General features: G+C 36.0%; 1 protein-coding gene across 5 annotated transcripts in view; it reads right to left on the bottom strand.

Annotated features, from left to right (window-relative positions):
* Positions 1-20,683, bottom strand: part of bin3 (bicoid-interacting protein 3) — a 305,604-nt gene that overhangs the window by 18,831 nt on the left and 266,090 nt on the right. Inside the window, exons 5-7 of one of the 5 annotated variants that reach the window (XM_067771262.1) lie at positions 12,469-12,555; positions 11,265-12,031; positions 3,133-4,025 (exon numbers count right to left, since the gene is read on the bottom strand). In XM_067771262.1, the coding sequence (XP_067627363.1) occupies positions 3,133-3,869 (737 nt within the window). In that variant the 5' untranslated portion in view covers positions 3,870-4,025; positions 11,265-12,031; positions 12,469-12,555. Of the gene's footprint in view, positions 1-3,132; positions 4,026-11,264; positions 12,148-12,390; positions 12,556-20,683 lie in introns of all 5 variants that reach the window. The other 4 variants (XM_067771261.1, XM_067771260.1, XM_067771259.1 and 1 more) reach the window with 4 other exon arrangements.

Below are 20,683 nucleotides of genomic sequence, written 5' to 3' on the forward strand. Positions count from 1 at the left end.
GGATAGTAAGGATATTAGTTGGCATCGATACTCATAAGACGGGATCGGTTCAGAGAAACGTAATGAAATAAGCGCGAAGCGCATAAAGATTTTTTGAACCCGCTCCAGGCGGTTGATGTGAACTGCGTGGTAGGGCCGCCAAATGAAAGCCGCAAACTCAAGTTTGACCGCACAAAGGACGTATATAAAACTTTGAGTGTGTAGGGGTCAGAGAAGTTTACGGAATGGCGTCTGACAAAAGCAAGCATTGAAAGCGCCTTAGAAATTGTGAAGCTGACGTGAGTGTTAAAATTAAACTTTGCAGTCGAAGTATACCCCCAAGTCTTTAACTTCAAGAGTCGTTCGAAGAAAGGTTTCTGCAATATGATAGGAGGTATGAAGTGGCCTCAGCAGTTTACCATACGTCACAGTGTGGCACTTACTTATATTAAGGAAAAGACGGTTCTTAACACACCAGATATAAAGTTTATTAATCTCAGATTGAAGAACAACGACATCATTATAACAACTGATCTCAGAATAGAACTTGAGATCATAAGCATAGATGAGAAGCAAGAGCTAATGCCATTAATGAACAAGATAAATAGTAAAGGGCCCAGAATACTGCCCTGGGGCACTCCAGAGGTGGCCCAAAATGGTTTCGAATAAACACCGTCAATATTTACAACATTAATTCTGTTGTGCAGGTAAGATTTAATCCACTGTAGGAACGTAGAGTGGAACCCATAACAAGCTAATTTCGCAATTAAAATTTTATCGAATGCCTTGGAGAAGTCTAGGTATATTGCATCAACCTGAAAACCCTGCCTAAATGCCGCGTAGCAATCCTCAGAAAAGACAGCGAGGTTCGTTAATGTGGATCTGGCCGGAACAAAACCATGTTAATTGGCGCAAATCAGGTGTTTAATACTAAAGTAAAGCTTGTCATTGACAACACATTCAAAAAGCTTCGAGGTTGTAGACAATTTGGAAATATGCCTGTAATTAGAACAGTTACTTTTGTTGTCAGACTTAAAAATGGGAGTGACGGATGCTTGTTTCCAGTCATCAATAAAAATACCCGATGCCAATGATTTATTGAATATAATCATTAACGGTCGTACTAGCGACGGACAATTTTTCAATAGAATAACTGAAAGATTGTCAACATCAGTTCTGGAGGAATTTTTAAGTTTTATAATCCCCTCAACTATGTCTGCCTCAGTGAGAGTAAGTGACCCAAAATTATTAGCGGAGGGAGACTTAATTAACTTGTAATCTGTATCTTCCACAGTTAAATCATTATCTGTGATAAAGTTCGCCGAGAAGAAGTCAGCAAAGAGATTAGCAGCCTCATTAACAGAGTTGGCAGTAATATTATTGTAGCTTACTGATTTCGGTATGCTAGATACGCTCCTCATGGAGTTAATGTAATTCCAAAAGTTCTTCGGATTGCTCTTGATGTTTACCTCAAAATTTCTGACGTACTTAGCATATAAAGACTTATTAAGATTGTTAAATTTTTTCTTATAAACAATAAACAAATCCTAAAACCGACGCTGATTAGTAAACTTATATTTTTTAAAGAACTTGTTTCTCAAATTTTTTAGATGTTTGAGCTAACTATTGTGCCAGGGAGATTTATAAATTTTATTTTTATATACCGGCACGATTTTTTCGCAAATCTTATGAATTTCATTTTTAAATACATTGAAAGACTTTCCAACTTCACTTTCGCCAAGCATATCATCCCAATCAACTCCACGTAAAGCAGAATTTAAACGATTAAAATCACATCTTCGAAAATTGAACGATGTTTTCATATTGCCATACCGATCAGAGTTGACATACATTCATGTAACTGTGATTTTGTCAGAGCGACTGAAATATCACAGGGAATCGCAACAAAAGTTTTGATGGCAACTGAATCCCTATCTCAATAACGCTAACCTACAGTAACAATGACAACTGTTGTCACAGTGCCAAAATTAGCTACGATGATATGAAACTATGAGCCTGTGATTTGTGCTGCGCTGTATAATACGACGATATGAATTAATGAGGCTTTTCGTTTAACTGCTACTTAATTAATGCTATATGTCGCATTCAGCTGTGATCGGCACAGCCGCCGTTAACTGCGACCTCAAGCAGCAGTCTACAGCTCAAGTCACGCATTAATTTTTTTATGCTTTCGTAGCTAATTTCGTTCGAAGTTAGTTGTGATTGAGTCAGAGATTGCGCGAAATTAAAAAACATGATTTCGAACTGCGATTTGGAGGCACAGTCACAGATCACGTTGTTCCATATAAATGGCGAGTTCTGTCAATTCTAGTTCGAATGTAATAAATAAGTTTCTTAGGTATGATAGCGACGGCTGAGCGAAATATCACCCTTTCCCGCCTGTCACTTTGAAAACGCTCTATTTCAGAATATTTTTAAAAACCGTCCTAACGTCACGTATTAGACTCATGATCTGATAGGGCGTTTTCAAATACAATATCTCAACATTCATCAAACAAATTCTAAAATAGGACGTTTTTCAAAATTTGTCTATAAAAGGGCGCTTTCGAAATGGCAGTCGAGATAGGCTGACATTCCACTCAACAGTTGATATATATTAAAAACTGACAGTATTATTTCTATCCGTGATTTAAATTTACTCAAATTCGAAATTGCTTCAGCTCTTTGTCGGAAAATAATTTGAGAATGACGTTGGAGGTCAACTCGAGAATTATACATTTTACAAAATTTCTCGAAGATTGGATACTGATTGGAGAAGAAAGTTGGATAACAACTTGATAGCTATCTAGTTTAAGAATAATTACAACATGATGTTGGACATCAGCTCTGGAACTAGATATATATTTCTCTAAGGCTGGAGAAATTTTTTTCCATGTTTGTTGGGTAAACAAAATCCAAGTGCTGCCGTATCTACAAATTAGCTAGATAACAAAAAAACAGTGTTGCCGTACAAAAACCCTACCCCCAAACGCGGCCTTAAACTGTTTAAATTTGACTAGAGTTGAAGCAAACTTAGTTTAAGCTTAGCTTAACCAACTACTGAAAAAGCCTAAATAACATTTTCCCGCTCATTTTTTGTTGTCTGTTAATAATTGTTTACTCTTCTCTTTCATATATGTATTTCCTACTCACCTATGCGCCAGCAGTTTTTTATACATTTTCATATGACCATGGCCATAACCTAGTTTCTCTAGCTTGGCTAATGCGGCTGGTGGTATGCTATTGCCTGATACACCTGCACCTCCTCCAACGGTCGCTGTGTTTATGCCACCCACACCGCCTCGATGATTGCCACCACCATAATGATGACCACCACCAAGTTGATTCTTGAAATTCTGTATATTCTCGAGGTCAGCTTTGCTTGTTGTGCTCGCACCGTTTGCTGACGTTACACCATCACCAATACCTACACTACCAACACCACAAATAATTGCATTGGCCCCTTTTAGCATATGTTGTTGCTGTTTTGCCCCACGCTGTTGTCGTTTATTCCATGGCTTGCCTTTTTTATTGAGTAGCGTGGCAGGGGCGGTGGAACGTCGATGGCGCACAAATTGTTGTGGCGCACGAAATTGATGATATTGTTGTTGTGATTTTGTCTTATTTGTTGCATTGGTATTGTTATTGTTGCCACTGTTTGTTGGTGTTGGTGAGTTAATTTTAGGCGCACAACTTGTGCTGCTGCTTTGTTGTTGTGACGATGTTGTTAAGGCAATAACGCCGGCTTGTTGTCGCTGTTGTTGTTGTTGTTTTGATGAGCTTGAGTCTATATTACAATTTACACTAGTCTGCTCCCTCGTTATCGCACTGTTTGCTGTTGTGGAATCGGCCATTGTCCTTTGGCAAGCATCCTTACTTCGTGTTTCCATAGTTCCGTTTCACTTTACTTTCGAGAAGTGTATTATCTTTTGTTTGTTGTTGTTTTTACTTTGCTGTTCCCCGCATGTTTATAGACTTAGATTTAATTTGTAAATTTACTTTGCTCGTGTCAAAGTTGTGTGCGTAAATCAGACAGTCGTTCTATTCTGTAATTAAACAATTTAAGTTTCAAAGTTAGTTCAAATGCTTTCTTGTTGAAAATTCTATATACACATGTGTGTGTGAGGATTGTTGTTATCTATGTGCCTAATATTTGTTTAGTTTGAATTCTGTGGCCAAAAGCAATAATCGCCTAAGTTCTATCCTTTTACATGGTACTTAGGCGGTTATTGCTTATGACCACAGAATTTAGCATGTAATAAGTTTACTTTTATGTTAACTATCAAATTAAGTCTTCGATTTTTGGTCTGCAAGGTCCATTAAATAATTTGAATTTTAATTTTATTGCATATTTTAAGGCGCTTCAGGAAAACCGATAAAATTCGAATACGATAATTAAAGCATGTCTTGCGGCATTTCGCTAAAATTAATTGAGTAAAACAACTTTAATTTTGTGATTTTCCGGTCAATATATTTATAACATTTACTAGGGTTTACTTATGCTCTTTTTACCATTAATATATTACATACCCAAACCTTCGGTGAGTGATATAAAGATATTAATGTATAGCTTTTTATACTCAGTTGAGCAGAGCTCACAGAGTATATTAACTGTGATTGGATAACGGTTGGTTGTACAGGTATAAAGGAATTGAGATAGATATAGACTTCCATATATCAAAATTATCAGTATCGAAAAGAAATTAGATTGAGCCATGTCCGTCCGTCCGTCCGTTAACACGATAACTTGAGTAAATTTTGAGGTATATTGATGAAATTTGGTATGTAGGTTCCTGGGCACTCATATCAGATCGCTATTTAAAATGAACGATATCGGAGTATAACCACGCCCACTTTTTCGATATCGAAAATTTCGAAAAATCGAAAAAGTGCGATAATTCATTACCAAATATGGATAAAGCGATGAAACTTGGTAGGTGAGTTGAACTTATGACGCAGAATAGAAAAATAGTAAAATTTTGGACAATGGGCGTGGCACCGCCTACTTTTAAAAGAAGGCAATTTAGAAGTTTAGCAAGCTGTAATTTGGCAGTCGTTGAAGATATCATGATGAAATTTGGCAGGAACGTTACTCTTATTACTATATGTATGCCTAATAAAAATTAGCAAAATCGGAGAACGACCACGCCCACATTTAAACAAATTTTTTTTTTAAGTCAAATTTTAAAAGAAAAGTTAATATCTTTACAGTATATAAGTAAATTATGTCAACATACAACTCCAGTAATTATATGGTGCAACAAAATACAAAAATAAAAGAAATTTTCAAAATGGGCGTGGATACTTTTAATGCCATATGTCGAACAAAACATTACCAATCCTTGTGAAATTTGGTAGAGACTTAGATTCTAGGACGATAACCCCGTCTGAGAAAAGGGCGAAATCGGTTGAAGCCACGCCCAGTTTTTATACACAGTCGACCGTCTGTCCCTCCGCTCGGCCGTTAACACGATAACTTGAGCAAAAATCGATATATCTTTACTAAACTTAGTTCACGTACTTATCTGAACTCACTTTGTATTGGTATAAAAATGGCCGAAATCCGACTATGACCACGCCCACTTTTTCGATATCGAAAATTACGAAAAATTAAAAAATGCCATAATTATATACCAAGTACGAAAAAAGGGATGAAACATGGTAATTGGATTGGTTTATTGACGCAAAATATAACTTTAGAAAAAAACTTTGTAAAATGGGTGTGACACCTACCATATTAAATAGAAGAAAATGATAAAGTTTTGCAGGCCGAAATCAAAAGCCCTTGGAATCTTGGAAGGATAACTGTTCGTGGTATTACATATATAAATAAATTAGCGGTACCCGACAGATAATGTTCTGGGTCACCCTGGTCCACATTTTGGTCGATATCTCGAAAACGCCTTCACATATACAACTACCACCACTCCCTTTTAAAACCCTCATTAATACCTTTAGTTTGATACCCATATCGTACAAACACATTATAGAGTCACCCTTGGTCCACCTTCATGGCGATATCTCGAAAAGACGTCCACCTATAGTACTAAGGCCCACCCCCTTTTAAAATACTCATTATCACCTTTCGATTCATACTCATATCGTACAAACAAATTCTAGTCACCCCTGGTCCACCTTTATGGCGATATCTCGAAAAGGCGTCCTCCTATAGATTTTAGGCCCACTCCATTTTAAAATACTCATTAAGACCTTTCATTTGATACCCATATCGTACAAACAAATTCTAGTCACCCCTGGTCCACCTTTATGGCGATATCTCGAAAAGGCGTCCTTCTATAGATTTTAGGCCCACTCCCTTTTAAAATACTCATTAAGACCTTTCATTTGATACCCATATTGTACAAACGCATTCTAGAGTCACCCCTGGTCCACCTTTATGGCGATATCTCGAAAAGGCGTCCACCCATAGAACTTAGGCCCACTCCCTTTTAAAATACTCATTAACACCTTTCATTTGATACCCATACCGTACAAACAAATTCTAGAGTCACCCCTGATCCACCTTTATGGCGATATCTCGAAAAGGCGTCCTCCTATAGAACTTAGGCCCACTCCCTTTTAAAATACTCATTAACGCTTTCGTTTGATACCCATATCGTACAAACAAATTCTAAAGTCAGCCCTGGTCCATCGTTATGGCGATATCCCTAAATGGCGTCCATCTATAGAACTATGGCCCACTCCCTCTTAAAATACTCTTTAATACCTTCCATTTGATACACATGTCATACAAACACATTCCAGGGTTACCCTAGGTTCATTTTACTACGAGGTGATTTTCCCTTATTTTGTCTCCATATCTCTCCATATCTATCGGTTACACCCGAACTTAGCCTTCCTTACTTGTTGTTATTAAAATACACAGATGAACTATGAAAAAGTTAAAGAGAGACTAGCGAAACGTAGGGTTGGAATGGTGAAATAAGTTCTTCTTATTTGCACCAAACGCTAATGGTCAAAAGAGACTAAGTAAGCCTTAGTAAATTTTAATTCAAATTTGTTACCAAATACGTTCGGACATAACTTTTCATATTTCTATTGCATACCCTCAGGCGTTGAGCGTCGTGAGCTTTTATTTGCACAAAACTTCGTTTAATATCGAATAAAAAAAAAGGTTCTGGAAATGCATGATTAAAAGCCTTTTAGTTCTACATGTCCAGAAGCGCTTCTGCAAGATAGCTAAAAAGGGATTTTGTGAAACTAAGCCAACTATGATTTCTGTAAAAATGTTTATAAAAGATTTAAATGTATGTATGTATGTACTGGTCATATAGACCGTCATATAGAGCTGGCTTTCTAGAGTAACTTGGGATATTCCTTTTATCAATCAGGATACTTAAAAAATGGAAAAGGAAATTGCCTTTTGGCTTTGATCGAAGGATCACTTTTACAGACTTTTTTGCTCTTGCAATGTCTTCCAAGCTGGGATCTTTGCTAAAGAGAGCTCCAGGGTACAGTTTAAGATAAGAATGTGACATTATTTGTTGACAACCAGGCTGCGTTAAAGGAACTATAATGCAACTACATAGGTGCAAACCTTAAGAGGGTGTCGAGCGTCGTTGACGTTTATTGGCATCTCAATGTCTTCTTCTACTGGCTTTCAGATAGCACGGTTCAATCTTCTTAGGAAAATAGAAAAAAACACGACTAGGAAAAGAAGCTGGTAGTGGACAACCCACATGATTTTGAAATCTCAACGGCACGTTTCAATAGGAAAGGAACGAGCTTCCTTCTCAAGCTAAACAAATGTGTACAGAAAGTAGTTACGGGAGTTATCTCAAGGCACCCCCGATTCGGCAATGGCATATGTATACCAATCATCAATATTACATACCAAAACCTTCGGTGAGTGCGGTTGTCGTGCAAGCCAAAAAATAAGGAGAAGACCAACAACCTGTCCTGCAGAATATGTCGCAATGAGCAGTGAGAGGGGTCGACTCTGGACTTTTTCTACCGATACCTGGAGTTTTTCGTGGATCCATCGCTCCTATTTAAGTTCGTATGAGAAAGCAGTTGCTAAGTGAGAATACTGAGGTATCTGGTAGGACAATTTGCCCCTACTCAGCATGTGTCAATGTCATTTACAATGCATAAAAATGTATCCGAGAGGAAGTGTGCAAAGTTAACATGTACGCCATCTTAACATAACCTAACCAATCTACGAATTTTGAGATATCGCGTATCTGAACCTCGGTATTGTGTTGTGTTGGTTAAAGGTTGTGTGGTTAAAACTGAGATCTCTTCAGAAGCAGCAAGGTTTCACTCTTTATGATGAGCTTATAATTTCCAGAGCTCTATCGGTCTGAATCCAATGTCCTTAATGGAAGTGAAATTGGTATCGATATTTTTAGTATCGATTCTTATTGACGCCTTGTGCCGAAAACTGTAGCATTTGCCAAACTTTGAAAGTTGTATTTATAACGTTATTATAGCATTCTAAGAACTTAACTTTTCCTGAAGAGTATACTGTTAGCTTTTCAGGCGCTTGAAAGAATTTTATACCGCTATAATAAGAACCTAGAACTTAACTTTTCTTTAAAAGTATTATTTTGGCATTGAAAACTCTTAAAAGTGAAATCACTTCAGAAATGCCAACAATAGATAACAGTTATACGGAAAATAAAGCATACTTTTAGGCGCATAAAATAACTTTATCTCCCATTCCTCGTATTCTAAATAAAAATTCCTTGTGAGTTTTTTTACTTCTCCCTTTCCTCCTATTCTGAACAATGTTCGAAAAAACGGAAACCGGTTATGGGAGAAAAGTAGGTATTATGAATGTGAGTGTGAGGGAGATTTCTCTGCCATTTCTTAGGAGTTTTTTCACTTGCCAAATTAAAGGGAATGCATCAAAATAGTTAAATGAAATTGGTTCTTTTAAGGGCATTTATTTGTACAAATTTGTGCTGAAATATGTACATTCTACCACAATATTCTTTATTTTAACTCGAAAAGTATATCATAAGCAACGGAAGAGCTCTTGGTATATTTGAAGTAGCCATCCAGAAATTGCGCAAAGATTTTTTAAGAAGGCTTAAATAGATTTTGGCATATGACGAAAGAAGAAATTAAACTCGACTTGGCCGCCAGAGAATTGCTTTGCTGAATGGAAGGAGGCAACTCCGGCGAATTTGTGTTATCGCGCCGTCGTCTTCTTCTTATGCTTGTCTGTTGATGTTACTGTGGCACCAATTCATTACTCATTTCAGTGAATACCACATGAAATGCAATACTGTGCATTGTTTATATTTTATTTCTTAATTTCAAAAAAATCTGCAACAATAATTAAACTTTTACATTTTTTCAACAAAATAAGAAATGCGCAACGAAATTTCAATTCACAAAACAGCTGACTTCGAAAATTCGAAATTCCTATTCCCCAATTATTGTTCTCCCTAGGAGAAAAGAATTGGAGGAATTTTTCCGCGGGAAAAAAAAAATCTGCGAGAACAAAATTCCGAGGGAATATTTAAAATTGGGCTGTATAGCGCTGTTTTAGGAAGAAATGTTAGAAGCTTACTTTTCTTAAATAGTCTGTTAGCTTAAAAACTCTTAAAGCAGAAGTCACTTTTCAGAAATGCCAACAATGGATGCTACAATTATAAGGAAGATAAGGCATATATTTAGATGCTTGAAAAAACTTTATAGCGCTGTAAAAGGAACTTAGAACCAAAGACGGAATCATTCTTTAGAAATGCTTACAATGGCTAATACAACTATGTGGAAAATAAAGCACATTTTTAGGCGCTTAAAATAACTTTATACCGCTATAATAAGAACCTAGCTTTTCTTACAAAGTATTCTATTAGCTTTGAAAAGTCCTAAGACTGGAATACTTAGAATACGTGGCAAATAAAGCACATTTTTAGGCGCTTTAAATAAATTTATACCGCTGTAATAAGAACCTAGAACTTAACTTGTATAAACAAGTATTATATTATCTTTGAAAACTCCTAAAGACCGAATCATTCTTTAGAAATGCCTACAATGGCTAATACAAATACGTAAAAAATAAAGAACATTTTTAGGCGCTTAAAATAACTTTATACCGCTATAATAAGAACCCAGAAACTAACTTTTATTAAAAAGTATTATATTATCCTTGAAAACTCCTAAAGGCGGAATCATTCTTTAGAAATGCCTACAATGGCTAATACAAATATGTGGAAAATAAAGCACATTTTTAGGCGCTTAAAATAACTTTATACCGCTATAATAAGAACCCAGAACCTAACTTTTATTAAAAAGTATTTTATTATCTTTGCAAACTCCTAAAGACGGAATCATTCTTTAGAAATGCTTACAATGGCTAATACAAATATGTGGAAAATAAAGCACATTTTTAGGCGCTTCAAATAACTTTATACCGCTATAATAAGAACCTAGCTTTTCTTAAAAAGTATTCTATTAGCTTTGAAAAGTCCTGAGACTGGAATACTTAAAATACGTAAAAAATAAAGAACATTTTTAGGCGCTTAAAATAACTTTATACCGCTATAATAAGAACCCAGAAACTAACTTTTATTAAAAAGTATTATATTATCTTTGAAAACTCCTAAAGACGGAATCATTCTTTAGAAATGCTTACAATGGCTAATACAAACATGTGGAAAATAAAGCACATTTTTAGGCGCTTAAAATAACTTTATACCGCTATAATAAAAAACCTGGAAACTAACTTTTATTAAAAAGTATTCTATTATCTTTGCAAACTCCTAAATACGGAATCATTCTTTAGAAATGCTTACAATGGCTAATACAAATATGTGGAAAATAAAGCACATTTTTAGGCGCTTCAAATAACTTTATACCGCTATAATAAGAACCTAGCTTTTCTTAAAAAGTATTCTATTAGCTTTGAAAAGTCCTAAGACGGGAATACTTAAAATACGGAAAAAATAAAGCACAATTTAAGGCGCTTTAAATAAATTTATACCGTTGTAATAAGAACCTAGAAACTAACTTTTATTAAAAAGTATTCTATTATCTTTGAAAACTCTTAAAGACGAAATCATTCTTTAGAAATGCTTACAATGGCTAATACAAATATGTGGAAAATAAAGCACATTTTTAGGCGCTTAAAATAACTTTATACCGCTGTAATAAGAACCTAGAACCTAGCTTTTCTTAAAAAGTATTCTATTAGCTTTGAAAACTCATAAAACCGGAATCATTCTTTGTTAACAATGGCTTATACAAAAATGTGTTAAAAAGTATATTTCTAGACGCTTAAAACAGCTTTATAGAAACTAAATGATTCTTACCTCAAAATTGTATGCCAATTTTTTAAGAAATATTTTTTAAAAGCTTTCTTGCTTATTTATGCTTTGAATTATGTACGTATAGTATTCCGCTAATTTTAAAATGACACATTTTTAAAGTTAGTTAAATTATTATAGCTTTGACAAGAAAACTTTTCATAACAAACAACTTTTGTAGCTGAACTTTGCCCTGCTTTGCCGTTGTTTTTGTTTTATATTTTCCTTTTTCACTTTTATGTTGCGCAACTTTTCGCTTGTCATTGACACTTTAATTAAATTAAACTGACCGTTGTTAAACGGCTTTGTTGTTGTCGCGTGTGTCGCACTCTAAAAACTGAGTTTTGAGTTTTCTTTTCGTTGACTTTTATGCCCATACGCAAGGATTTTATTTTAGCGATTTCTATGGAATTCACAGCTCCGGTTTAAGGTAGAATTCACTTTACTTTCATTAAAAACAATTTATGCAAACTTAATTTGCTTTACAAAGCTTTATCCGCAGTTTCTTTTATATTTATCACTTTGAATTATTTTGCATATTTAATTAATTTTGGTGTAAGTAAAAAATCTTCACTGTTTAACATATTTCAAACTTCGTTGCCTACTTCTTGGCGTACTAGCTTATGCGCATTTTAATGCTTTGAAATTACTATAAAATTTTTCACTTTTCTTTTTAAGCTTTTAATATGTTCACCTTTTTCAACTTTACTGTTTATTTTTCTTTCTTAATTACTTAAACTTCCGTTAGACGACTAAGCTTCGTCCGTTTTCCGCTTCCGTCGTCCAGCGTCATAGAAAGTAGAATGTGTCAGCGCAAAATATATTGCTGTGATTTTATGTTTACTTTTCTCCCGCTTTATTTGTAGGGACACGCTATATTTCAGGCATGCTTAACGAACGAAACGATATCATTTCGTTACGATAATCAACGCTAATAAACGAAACGAAGTCACTTTGTTTCGTTTATTAACGTTAAGATCGTCAAATTAACGTTAATTTGACGTTCTTAACGTTAATAAACGAAACGAAGTGACTTCGTTTCGTTTATTAGCGTTGATTATCGTAACGAAATGATATCGTTTCGTTCGTTAAGCATGCCTGCTATATTTAGCTGTTTTACTTATTTGCTCACTCAAAGTATGGAGTGCGAAAGCTTGTTTGTTGTGTGAACTGTAACGTGGCAAATCTTTAAATCTCTTTTAATCTATACCAATAACATTGTTGAAGATCCGACTGGCTCTGTCGTTGTCTCTTTTTACTTCCTCGTTGTTAGCTGAGGTCTGCAGCTATGGATTTACTGAAATAAAAAAAAATGCCCATAAGGGCAAAACGTGTTTAATACACTCGACTTTATTTGTCTAACAACAATAAATGATACAGTGAACTAAATTACTAATATATGAATAAACTAAATATATATAGATGTAGGCACACAATGCCCCAGAGGACGATACAGGGTAGGACAGAAGAGAACTGCAAAAATTACAATTTTCTTGATTTAATCAAACACTAAAACTTGCATTCACATTCAATCATGCGAATAAACTCATAATTGAATAAACTCGTAATTGAATAAACTCAGCATCTGTCTTTCATTGTGAATGATAACTAAGTGTGATATCTCCTGCATAGACGTCAAAATTCCAAAATGATTGGATCACCTGATTTATATTTGACTATCGCTGTCTCATTCTGTATCTCTTTCTATCACCCGCTGAAGATAGGCGCCGCCATATTGAACACCCTGTCAAAACGCTAAAAATTTGCCATATTGAACATCCTGTCAGGCATTTGACAGATAAGATATCACACTTAGTTATCATTCACAATGCTGTCTTTACTAGACTCCGTTAGCATGATTGCGATCGAATGACCGAAGAGGTTTTGCGTACGATTGTTTTGATCAAACGAAGGCAAGCGGAGAATAAAATCAAACAGGCATGCTTAACGAACGAAACGATATCATTTCGTTACGATAATCAACGTTAATAAACGAAACGAAGTCATTTCGTTTCGTTTATTATCGTTAAGAACGACAAATTAACGTTAATTTGACGATCTTAACGTTAATAAACGAAACGAAGTGACTTCGTTTCGTTTATTAGCGTTGATTATCGTAACGAAATGATATCGTTTCGTTCGTTAAGCATGCCTGAAATCAAAACACGAGAATTAGTATCGTTTAGTTCGGCAAACAAATAGAATCGTAAGCAATGTTTATATGTATGTTTATATGTAGCTTGTCGCCGTGACGTAAGGGCAGAAGAATCATGCAAATATTCAGACGCATGGAGCATGGATATTTGCCTTTTCATTCCGATGATGTAATCGCTGTTGAGGCAAACGAGCAAATGCCTGAATTGATTATATTCACGCATACAATAAGTTGGTTGATTTTAAATCAATGTCGATTATGTTCGTTTAAGCAAGTTGGATCATTGAACACGATCATGTTGCCGAATGTAATCGGACGTTGTTGTGTTCGATTTTTGCAGTTCATTGTAGAACAGCTATTTTTTAATTTTATATGTATACTAGCAGACCCGGCAGACGTTGTTCTGCCTTAAATTTTGGCCTATCTCCATACAATTTAATAAGCTTTTTCCGTCTAACTGCGCCCTCCCCCCTCTTCACTTTTTCCTAACCCTTTTATTCACCCCTCCCTCCGTCGTTTTCGCTTCATATATCACCATCTTCGTCTCGTTCGATCTCTTTCTCAGTCTCCTTCTCTCTTCTCTCAAGTTCTTCTCATTCTTCTTCATCCCTTATTGCCCGTGCCAGAGGGTGGTATGTATTTTGTTCCAGTCCCAGTCCCAATTCCAGTTCCACTCCGAGTCTCAGTCCCAGTCCCAATCCGAGTCTCGGTCCCGGTCCTAGTCCTAATCCCAGTCTCAGTCCGTCTCTGGTCTACTTCCCGGAAAAAAGGATCGTAAATACTAATATAGGCAAATTTATATACCAAATTTCAGGCAAATCGAACAGGACGTATGTAAATAGGTATGTGGGTATTATTAATTCATGTCTTTATTTCGGCTTCGCATGCATATTTATCAGTTTTACCAGGTTGATGCGACTAAATCAAATATCACAATGAAAATTACTTTAAAGCTCTCAACAACAGCTTTCATTTGATATCGAATTTACCCACACTTTCTAGGGGTATCCGGGTCCACGTTTCCGCCTATATCTCGAGACCCTGTACGTCGATCGCAACCAAACCTATGTAGTAACCACCCGCGCGAGGTATACGCAACTTGTGTGAAAGTTTGAACAAAATCGACCGACGCATCTCTTCAAACACTGGCGACCAACTCACACACATTTTAGCCTTTCTTTTTATATATGTGACCCGGTCTATGAAAAGGTGGCTTATGGCTCAAAAAAAAAACAGCTGTTTCTCGCAATTTCTTTTTTGAGTCATAAGCCATCTTTTCATAGACCGGGTCACATATATAGATTTTTATTTTTCACACTTCACTATAATATTAAAACGAAATGCAGATCTTCGTTGCTTTTGAAATTCGGCTTACAATTTGCACGTAGAACAACTAAAGAATCTCCTGAATTAAAAAAAATGATATAGTACCTCTCACAAACCGCGGGCCCGGGGCTAGTGTCTCCAACTAAAGAATATGACGAGAATCGGTAAAATGGTTTGACTGAGTGACCCGCAGATGCTTTAGGTGCAGCCCAGCAACAGATTCCTTCTACATTTTTGTATCAGCTGTTCAGATCGTTCTGTCCCTTCCTTTCTTTTTTTAAAGGATACTTTATGTCCTGTACCTTTACCAGACGCTAGGTCAGTTTTGGTATCGTTTAATCTTCCTCTTGCCATATCATCTAATCGGCTGATTTCTTCATGTTCTATTCTCACAGCCTTAGAGCCCTTTTTGGGGCCAGCCCTGCACGAACAGTTAAAAAGGCACAAATAACTTTAAAGCGCTGCAGGTTTTCATAAGACACGTAATCGTAAGACTCGTCTTCTTCTTCTTTTTCTTGTGGCGATAAAAATACTCTCCGATGTTTTTGTGGAATTTTATCGATGGTTCTTTGCCGAAAATTGATCCGGTACGTTCCGGAAAATAGCACCATTAACCGAAAAATTTGGGAACGATTTGATATGACCACGTAAAACCTTCTAGGTCATCCAACCCACTCCTTTGGGCCTTTAGAGACTCACCTGCTAAATAAACAGGATTCGCCACGGATAGGTGAGGTTTCCAATTGGTTTGGAAAAGCTATAAATTGGGCCGGCGCTACACAATCACTGAATCCCTAGAGCTCATCAGGAGCGAAAAGTAAAGAAGTCAAACACCCAACTTTTTTGCTTCACTCCCAGAAAGAGTTTCGATGAAAAAAAAAAAAGTCAGCCAAGCACCCTAACGACTACTTTGCACACCCTGTATACAAGCAATGGCTACATACGTCCATTTTGCCATACGACTATTTGAAACAATCAACCACTGAACATGATAGTACTTTACTGTCTAACAGTGTATGTAGGTCCTTTGGGGTTTAAAGAATTTCCAGCTGACTCAATTCAAATATTTAACTTGAAAAAAAAAGAAGTATCACATCATTATTACTAACAAGCGACAGAAAAAAACAGCAGCAGGCAAAATCATTATCTACAGCAGTGGCAGCATTAAGTGGAATAATCGTCTGGAGACAAAATTTGCACTTTGGATATACTTATCCACTCGAAACGAACTAATAAACAGCGTATATATGTAGATAAACCAAACCAGCAACAATTTATAAATAATAAGCGCTAAAAGCATATTGTCATAAAGACCGAATGGCATAAGCTTTCAATACGGCCACATATCGCAGCAAAAAAAAAACGACAAAACCCCAATAAATATAATTTGCCAAACTGTGGCACAACACTTTCGTACCCGAAACAATTCAAGCATATCAAACTCATCAGCAAACCATTTAAAACTTCATCGGTTAGATACCCTGGAATAAATCATTCGATTAGTCCCTAAAGAGAGTGGTCTGCGATTGAGTTCTATTGACTACATTGGGGTATGATTGATTTTCTCTAATCATTTTTGGGTACAGTTGGGATTTGTCAGTTTAAAATTTATGCACCAAAATTTTTCCTACAAATTGGAGGACGGAAATTCCTTGTTTTACGCCGACTCCGAACGGCATGTGCCACTGAGAACTTTCACTGAGAAGCTTTTCATGGCAGCCAAGGGGCGACCCCGCTCGGAAGAACTTTTTCTAATAGAAACAGCTTTTTTCTAAATTTTACTTCCTTTATATTAGGTCGGTTGAATGTTGTCCGCTTTTCATACAAATCTTGCAATCGATTTTTAAGTAACTTCTCATTGAGCTACAAACGTGAAACTTTACAAATAGGTTAGAACACCGTGATAATGCAACAAAAGGAAAAAAAAAAATCGTTAGGTGGCGCACGGATCGAAATAATTAGATAAGAATTTGAAAATTTTCAAGCCAGCTTCTACGAAACTTCTCGATGAGCTAGAGACTTGAAATTTCGAACTTAATTCAGAGGTCGATGACACAATACAAAAAGATTCGCAAGGGGGCGAACGGGACGATATATTTAGAAAAATCGTACGAAACGGAGGGAATTTTGGGATTGATTTTTATGTAAGTTCTCATTGAGCTACAACTGTAAAACTTCACAGATAGGATAAGACGCCGAGAAAATTTAAGAAAAGGAGAAAAAATTCCGTGAGGTGGCGCACGGATCGAAATATTTAGATAAGAATTTGGAAATTTGGTGTTTTGAGATCGATTTTAAAGTAATTTCTCATTGAGCTACAAACATGAAAACTCAGACACAGGTTAAGACACAGTGATAAAGGAACAAAAGGAAAAAAAATACGTTAGGTGGCGCACCGATCGAAAAAATGAGATAATAATTTTGAAATTTTAAACCGGGTTTTAAGTAACTTCTCGATGAGCTAGAAGCTAAAAATTTAGAGCTAAATTCAGAGGTCGATGACGGCGGATGACACAATACAAAAAGTTTCGCCAGGGGGCGCAGGGACTGAGATATTTAGAAAAATCAAACGAAACGGAGCGAACTTTGGGATTGCTTTTTATGTAAGTTCTCATTGAGCTGCAAGCGTGAAACTTAACAGATAGGTTAAGACACCGAGAAAATATAAGAAAGGGAGAAAATAAAAATAAAATAAAAAAATTTTAAGCACTTCCTTTATATAAATGGACAAAAATCAGCGAAAAATGTCTCTTTATATAAAGAGATATTCTTGCTAAACTTTGATTTTTAAATTTTGACATAGAAATTGCAAAAATATTTAAAATATAAAGGTGGAGGGCAATTGATTGACTAATAATATCTCCTTTCCTACCAACTTTCCAATCCAAGTAATGTGTGCTCCACTTTTATATTTTTACTTCTCAAAAATATTTTTGCAATTTCTATGTCAAAATTTAAAAACCAAAGTTTAGCAAGAATATGTCTTTATATAAGGAGACATTTTTCGTTGATTTTGTCCATTTGTATAAACGAAGTGCTGAAAATTATTTTATTTTATTTTTATTTGATGTTGCTTTGCCCGGGAAATGAACCCAGGATAATCGGTGTGATAGGTGGAGCACGCTACCACCACACCACGGTGGCCGTACTCAAATATATAAATAATATAATCGATAAGAATTCCAGCATGGGTATAAAGAGGACTCGTACGACCGTATCCGTAGGGGTACGAAAAGGATATGTGCGACGGTATCCGTGGCGATACAAAGAAGACCTGTTCGAGACTGCCCGTAGGAGTATAAAGAGGACCTGTCGGACAAGCCTGTAAGGGTGTAAAAGAGAGTAGAAGAAGGATGTGTCTGACAGTATGCGTAGGGGTATAAAGAGGACCAATCACACTGTTGTTCTAGCGGTGCCAATATACCCAATTTGACAAGCATTTACTCATAGCCCTTATCAAATCTCTTCGGTGGATATTTCTCGAGGCATTTAGTTTGCAAGTTGTAGGATGTTGAAAAAAAGTGTACTCTAGAGTCTGCAGGTTGTGACAGGACGCTCTTGCTATAATGGCAAGTGCGTAGTATTTCTCAAGGGCTTTAGTTTGGAACGTGTGCAAGGACGCCAGCCCCAATGTACTGATGCCAATGTTAAAAGGGCAGATCTGCAGAGCTACATGGCTCTTAAATAAATAAAAACACATGCAAGGCGCGATAACCTTCGAAGAGATTTTGGGCTGAGCTTCTCTTACAATTTCGTCATGCTCCTCTTAATTTTAGCTACAAATTGGCGAGATTGAATCTACATATTTTAAGCCGATTACGAACCGCATCTGCTAGGCAGGTGAAATTTCAATGAGAAGCTTTTCATGAAAGAAATACACTCGGAATGTTTGCCTAATCACTTCCGAGGGGCGACACCGCTTAGAAAAACTTTTTTCTAATTTTCGATGTTGCTTTGACTGGGAGTTGAACTCATGATCTTCGGTGTGGTACCATACAAAGAAATCAATACTGTCTATAGCATCTAACTGCTTTGTGACTCATCCCGGATTCATTACGAACTAAATGCCTTTTTTTCAGAGTATAAACAAGCGAAAACAGAGAAGAAAAATACGCGTTTTTTTGGTAATTCTTCCTTCCTATTTATATTTATATTCGTTTCGGCGCACCAGCTGCTATTCAACTGGAGTTTGGCTGATATTGTGGTTATAAATTGTTGCTTATCAATTGAATGTATTTTTTTCCGCCCTATTCATTTTCCAAGCTTTGTTCGCTATACAATATTGTTTTCATCCTGTCTCAACCATTTAAGCAACTTTGAATGATTATAGCTCTTCTAGCGCTATTCTGCTTCTATTTTTACGTTGTCAACTCCTGTTTCCTATTCCTTTACTTAATCGGTCCCTTCCGTTTTTACGATTGTTGCCAATGTTGGTCAATATTGTTAACGATGACAAGCTGTGAATTGGTATGATATGCACATTAAAAGTAGCTTGTGGACGTTGACAAGGAGTCGCGGGTATGCGACGCTTTTAAATAATTCGCCGTAGTTGCCTTATGCAAGGAAATGCATTTCAAGTACTTGTAATTGAGATTTTAGAATGTATCTGCGCTGCATGAGCATTGAGTGTAACAAATAGCGTGGAATTACACTTCTGAATGGGTCTTATGTTCTCATATCAAACAAGGATTTGCACGTACTGCTTTCGTGGGATTTGATTACTTTGCTTAAGCACAATGAATGACATTTGATTGAGTCCACCTTAATTAGTTCTTTTAAAGTCAAAGATACGATGGAGATCAAAAGCTGATAAAAAGCTCAAATTGAAAAAAAAAGCATCTTAAAAGCTTTGAAGCCTTAAATAGCCGTAAGGGGAAAGGGCTATTACGATAGCACAATTCTAACAGCGAATGGAAATTGAATTTTTCTAGTGAATTTTTTGCAATCTTTTAAACTTTGCATAGCTTCCAGAAAGCTCACAGTTGTTAAAGCTCAATACCGACTGTTGAAATAGTATGAACTTTCCAAATTTGTTAGTAATCACGTGTTAAAAGCTTCGCTACACGCGAAAAACTTTAAAACGCTCAATATCAACAAGTTTTTGATTTCAAGTCAACGTTTTTAGCAATGGAAGACCACAATAACTTTCAAAACAATATTTCGGTATAAATATACTAAAAGTATTATTGTTTTGCAATGAATAAAACAATACACGTTTACAACTTAAGACTATAAATACGTTACGTACAAAAAGAACAAAAACACCGCTACATACACATATACCACTGTTCAGCGATTAAAACCGTAGTAATCCTTCTTACTGAGACATTGAACGCAGACTTAAAAATTATTCGAGCAAACGAAATTTGTTTGCGTAAAAACAAGCTTTTGTAAAGTCTGTGAGAGGCTGGACGTGAGTAAGCTCAATAAAGCTCTCACATGCGTGTAATGGGTTGCTCATCTCGGATTTGAGTCAAAGCTTTTATGGGCTGCAGTAAATGAAAAAGCTTTAACAGATCTTAAAGGAGTAGGTTGTTATAACTTAATTAGATAACATTGATAAGCAGTAGTAGTTTGGCAAATGCTCCAGTTTACATATTTCTGCCATGAAAACCTTCACAGCATAAATTCATTTGACTTGTAGATGCTGTTCGGAGTTCGCATAAAACTTGTAGGGCCAGTGAATTGGTATGGAATAATTAAAAGTAAAATACCTCAGTGTTAGACGGTAAGCTATTATTATAATTAGAATAATGAAGAATCAAAGAGTTTCGATATGATCAAGGTAAGACTACGTAATAGACAGCTACGGCGTTGTAACGAACTTTTGAAATTTATAAAAAATCACTTCTACTCCACCTTAATTCGAGGGAAAATGTAAAAAGCTTAGGTTGTAAATGCAATCAAATACGAACAACAATATTTTTTACGCATTAGAGACTTT

The sequence above is a fragment of the Eurosta solidaginis genome, chromosome 3, assembly GCF_040869045.1.
Source record: "Eurosta solidaginis isolate ZX-2024a chromosome 3, ASM4086904v1, whole genome shotgun sequence".
Classification (NCBI taxonomy): Eukaryota; Metazoa; Arthropoda; class Insecta; order Diptera; family Tephritidae; genus Eurosta; species Eurosta solidaginis.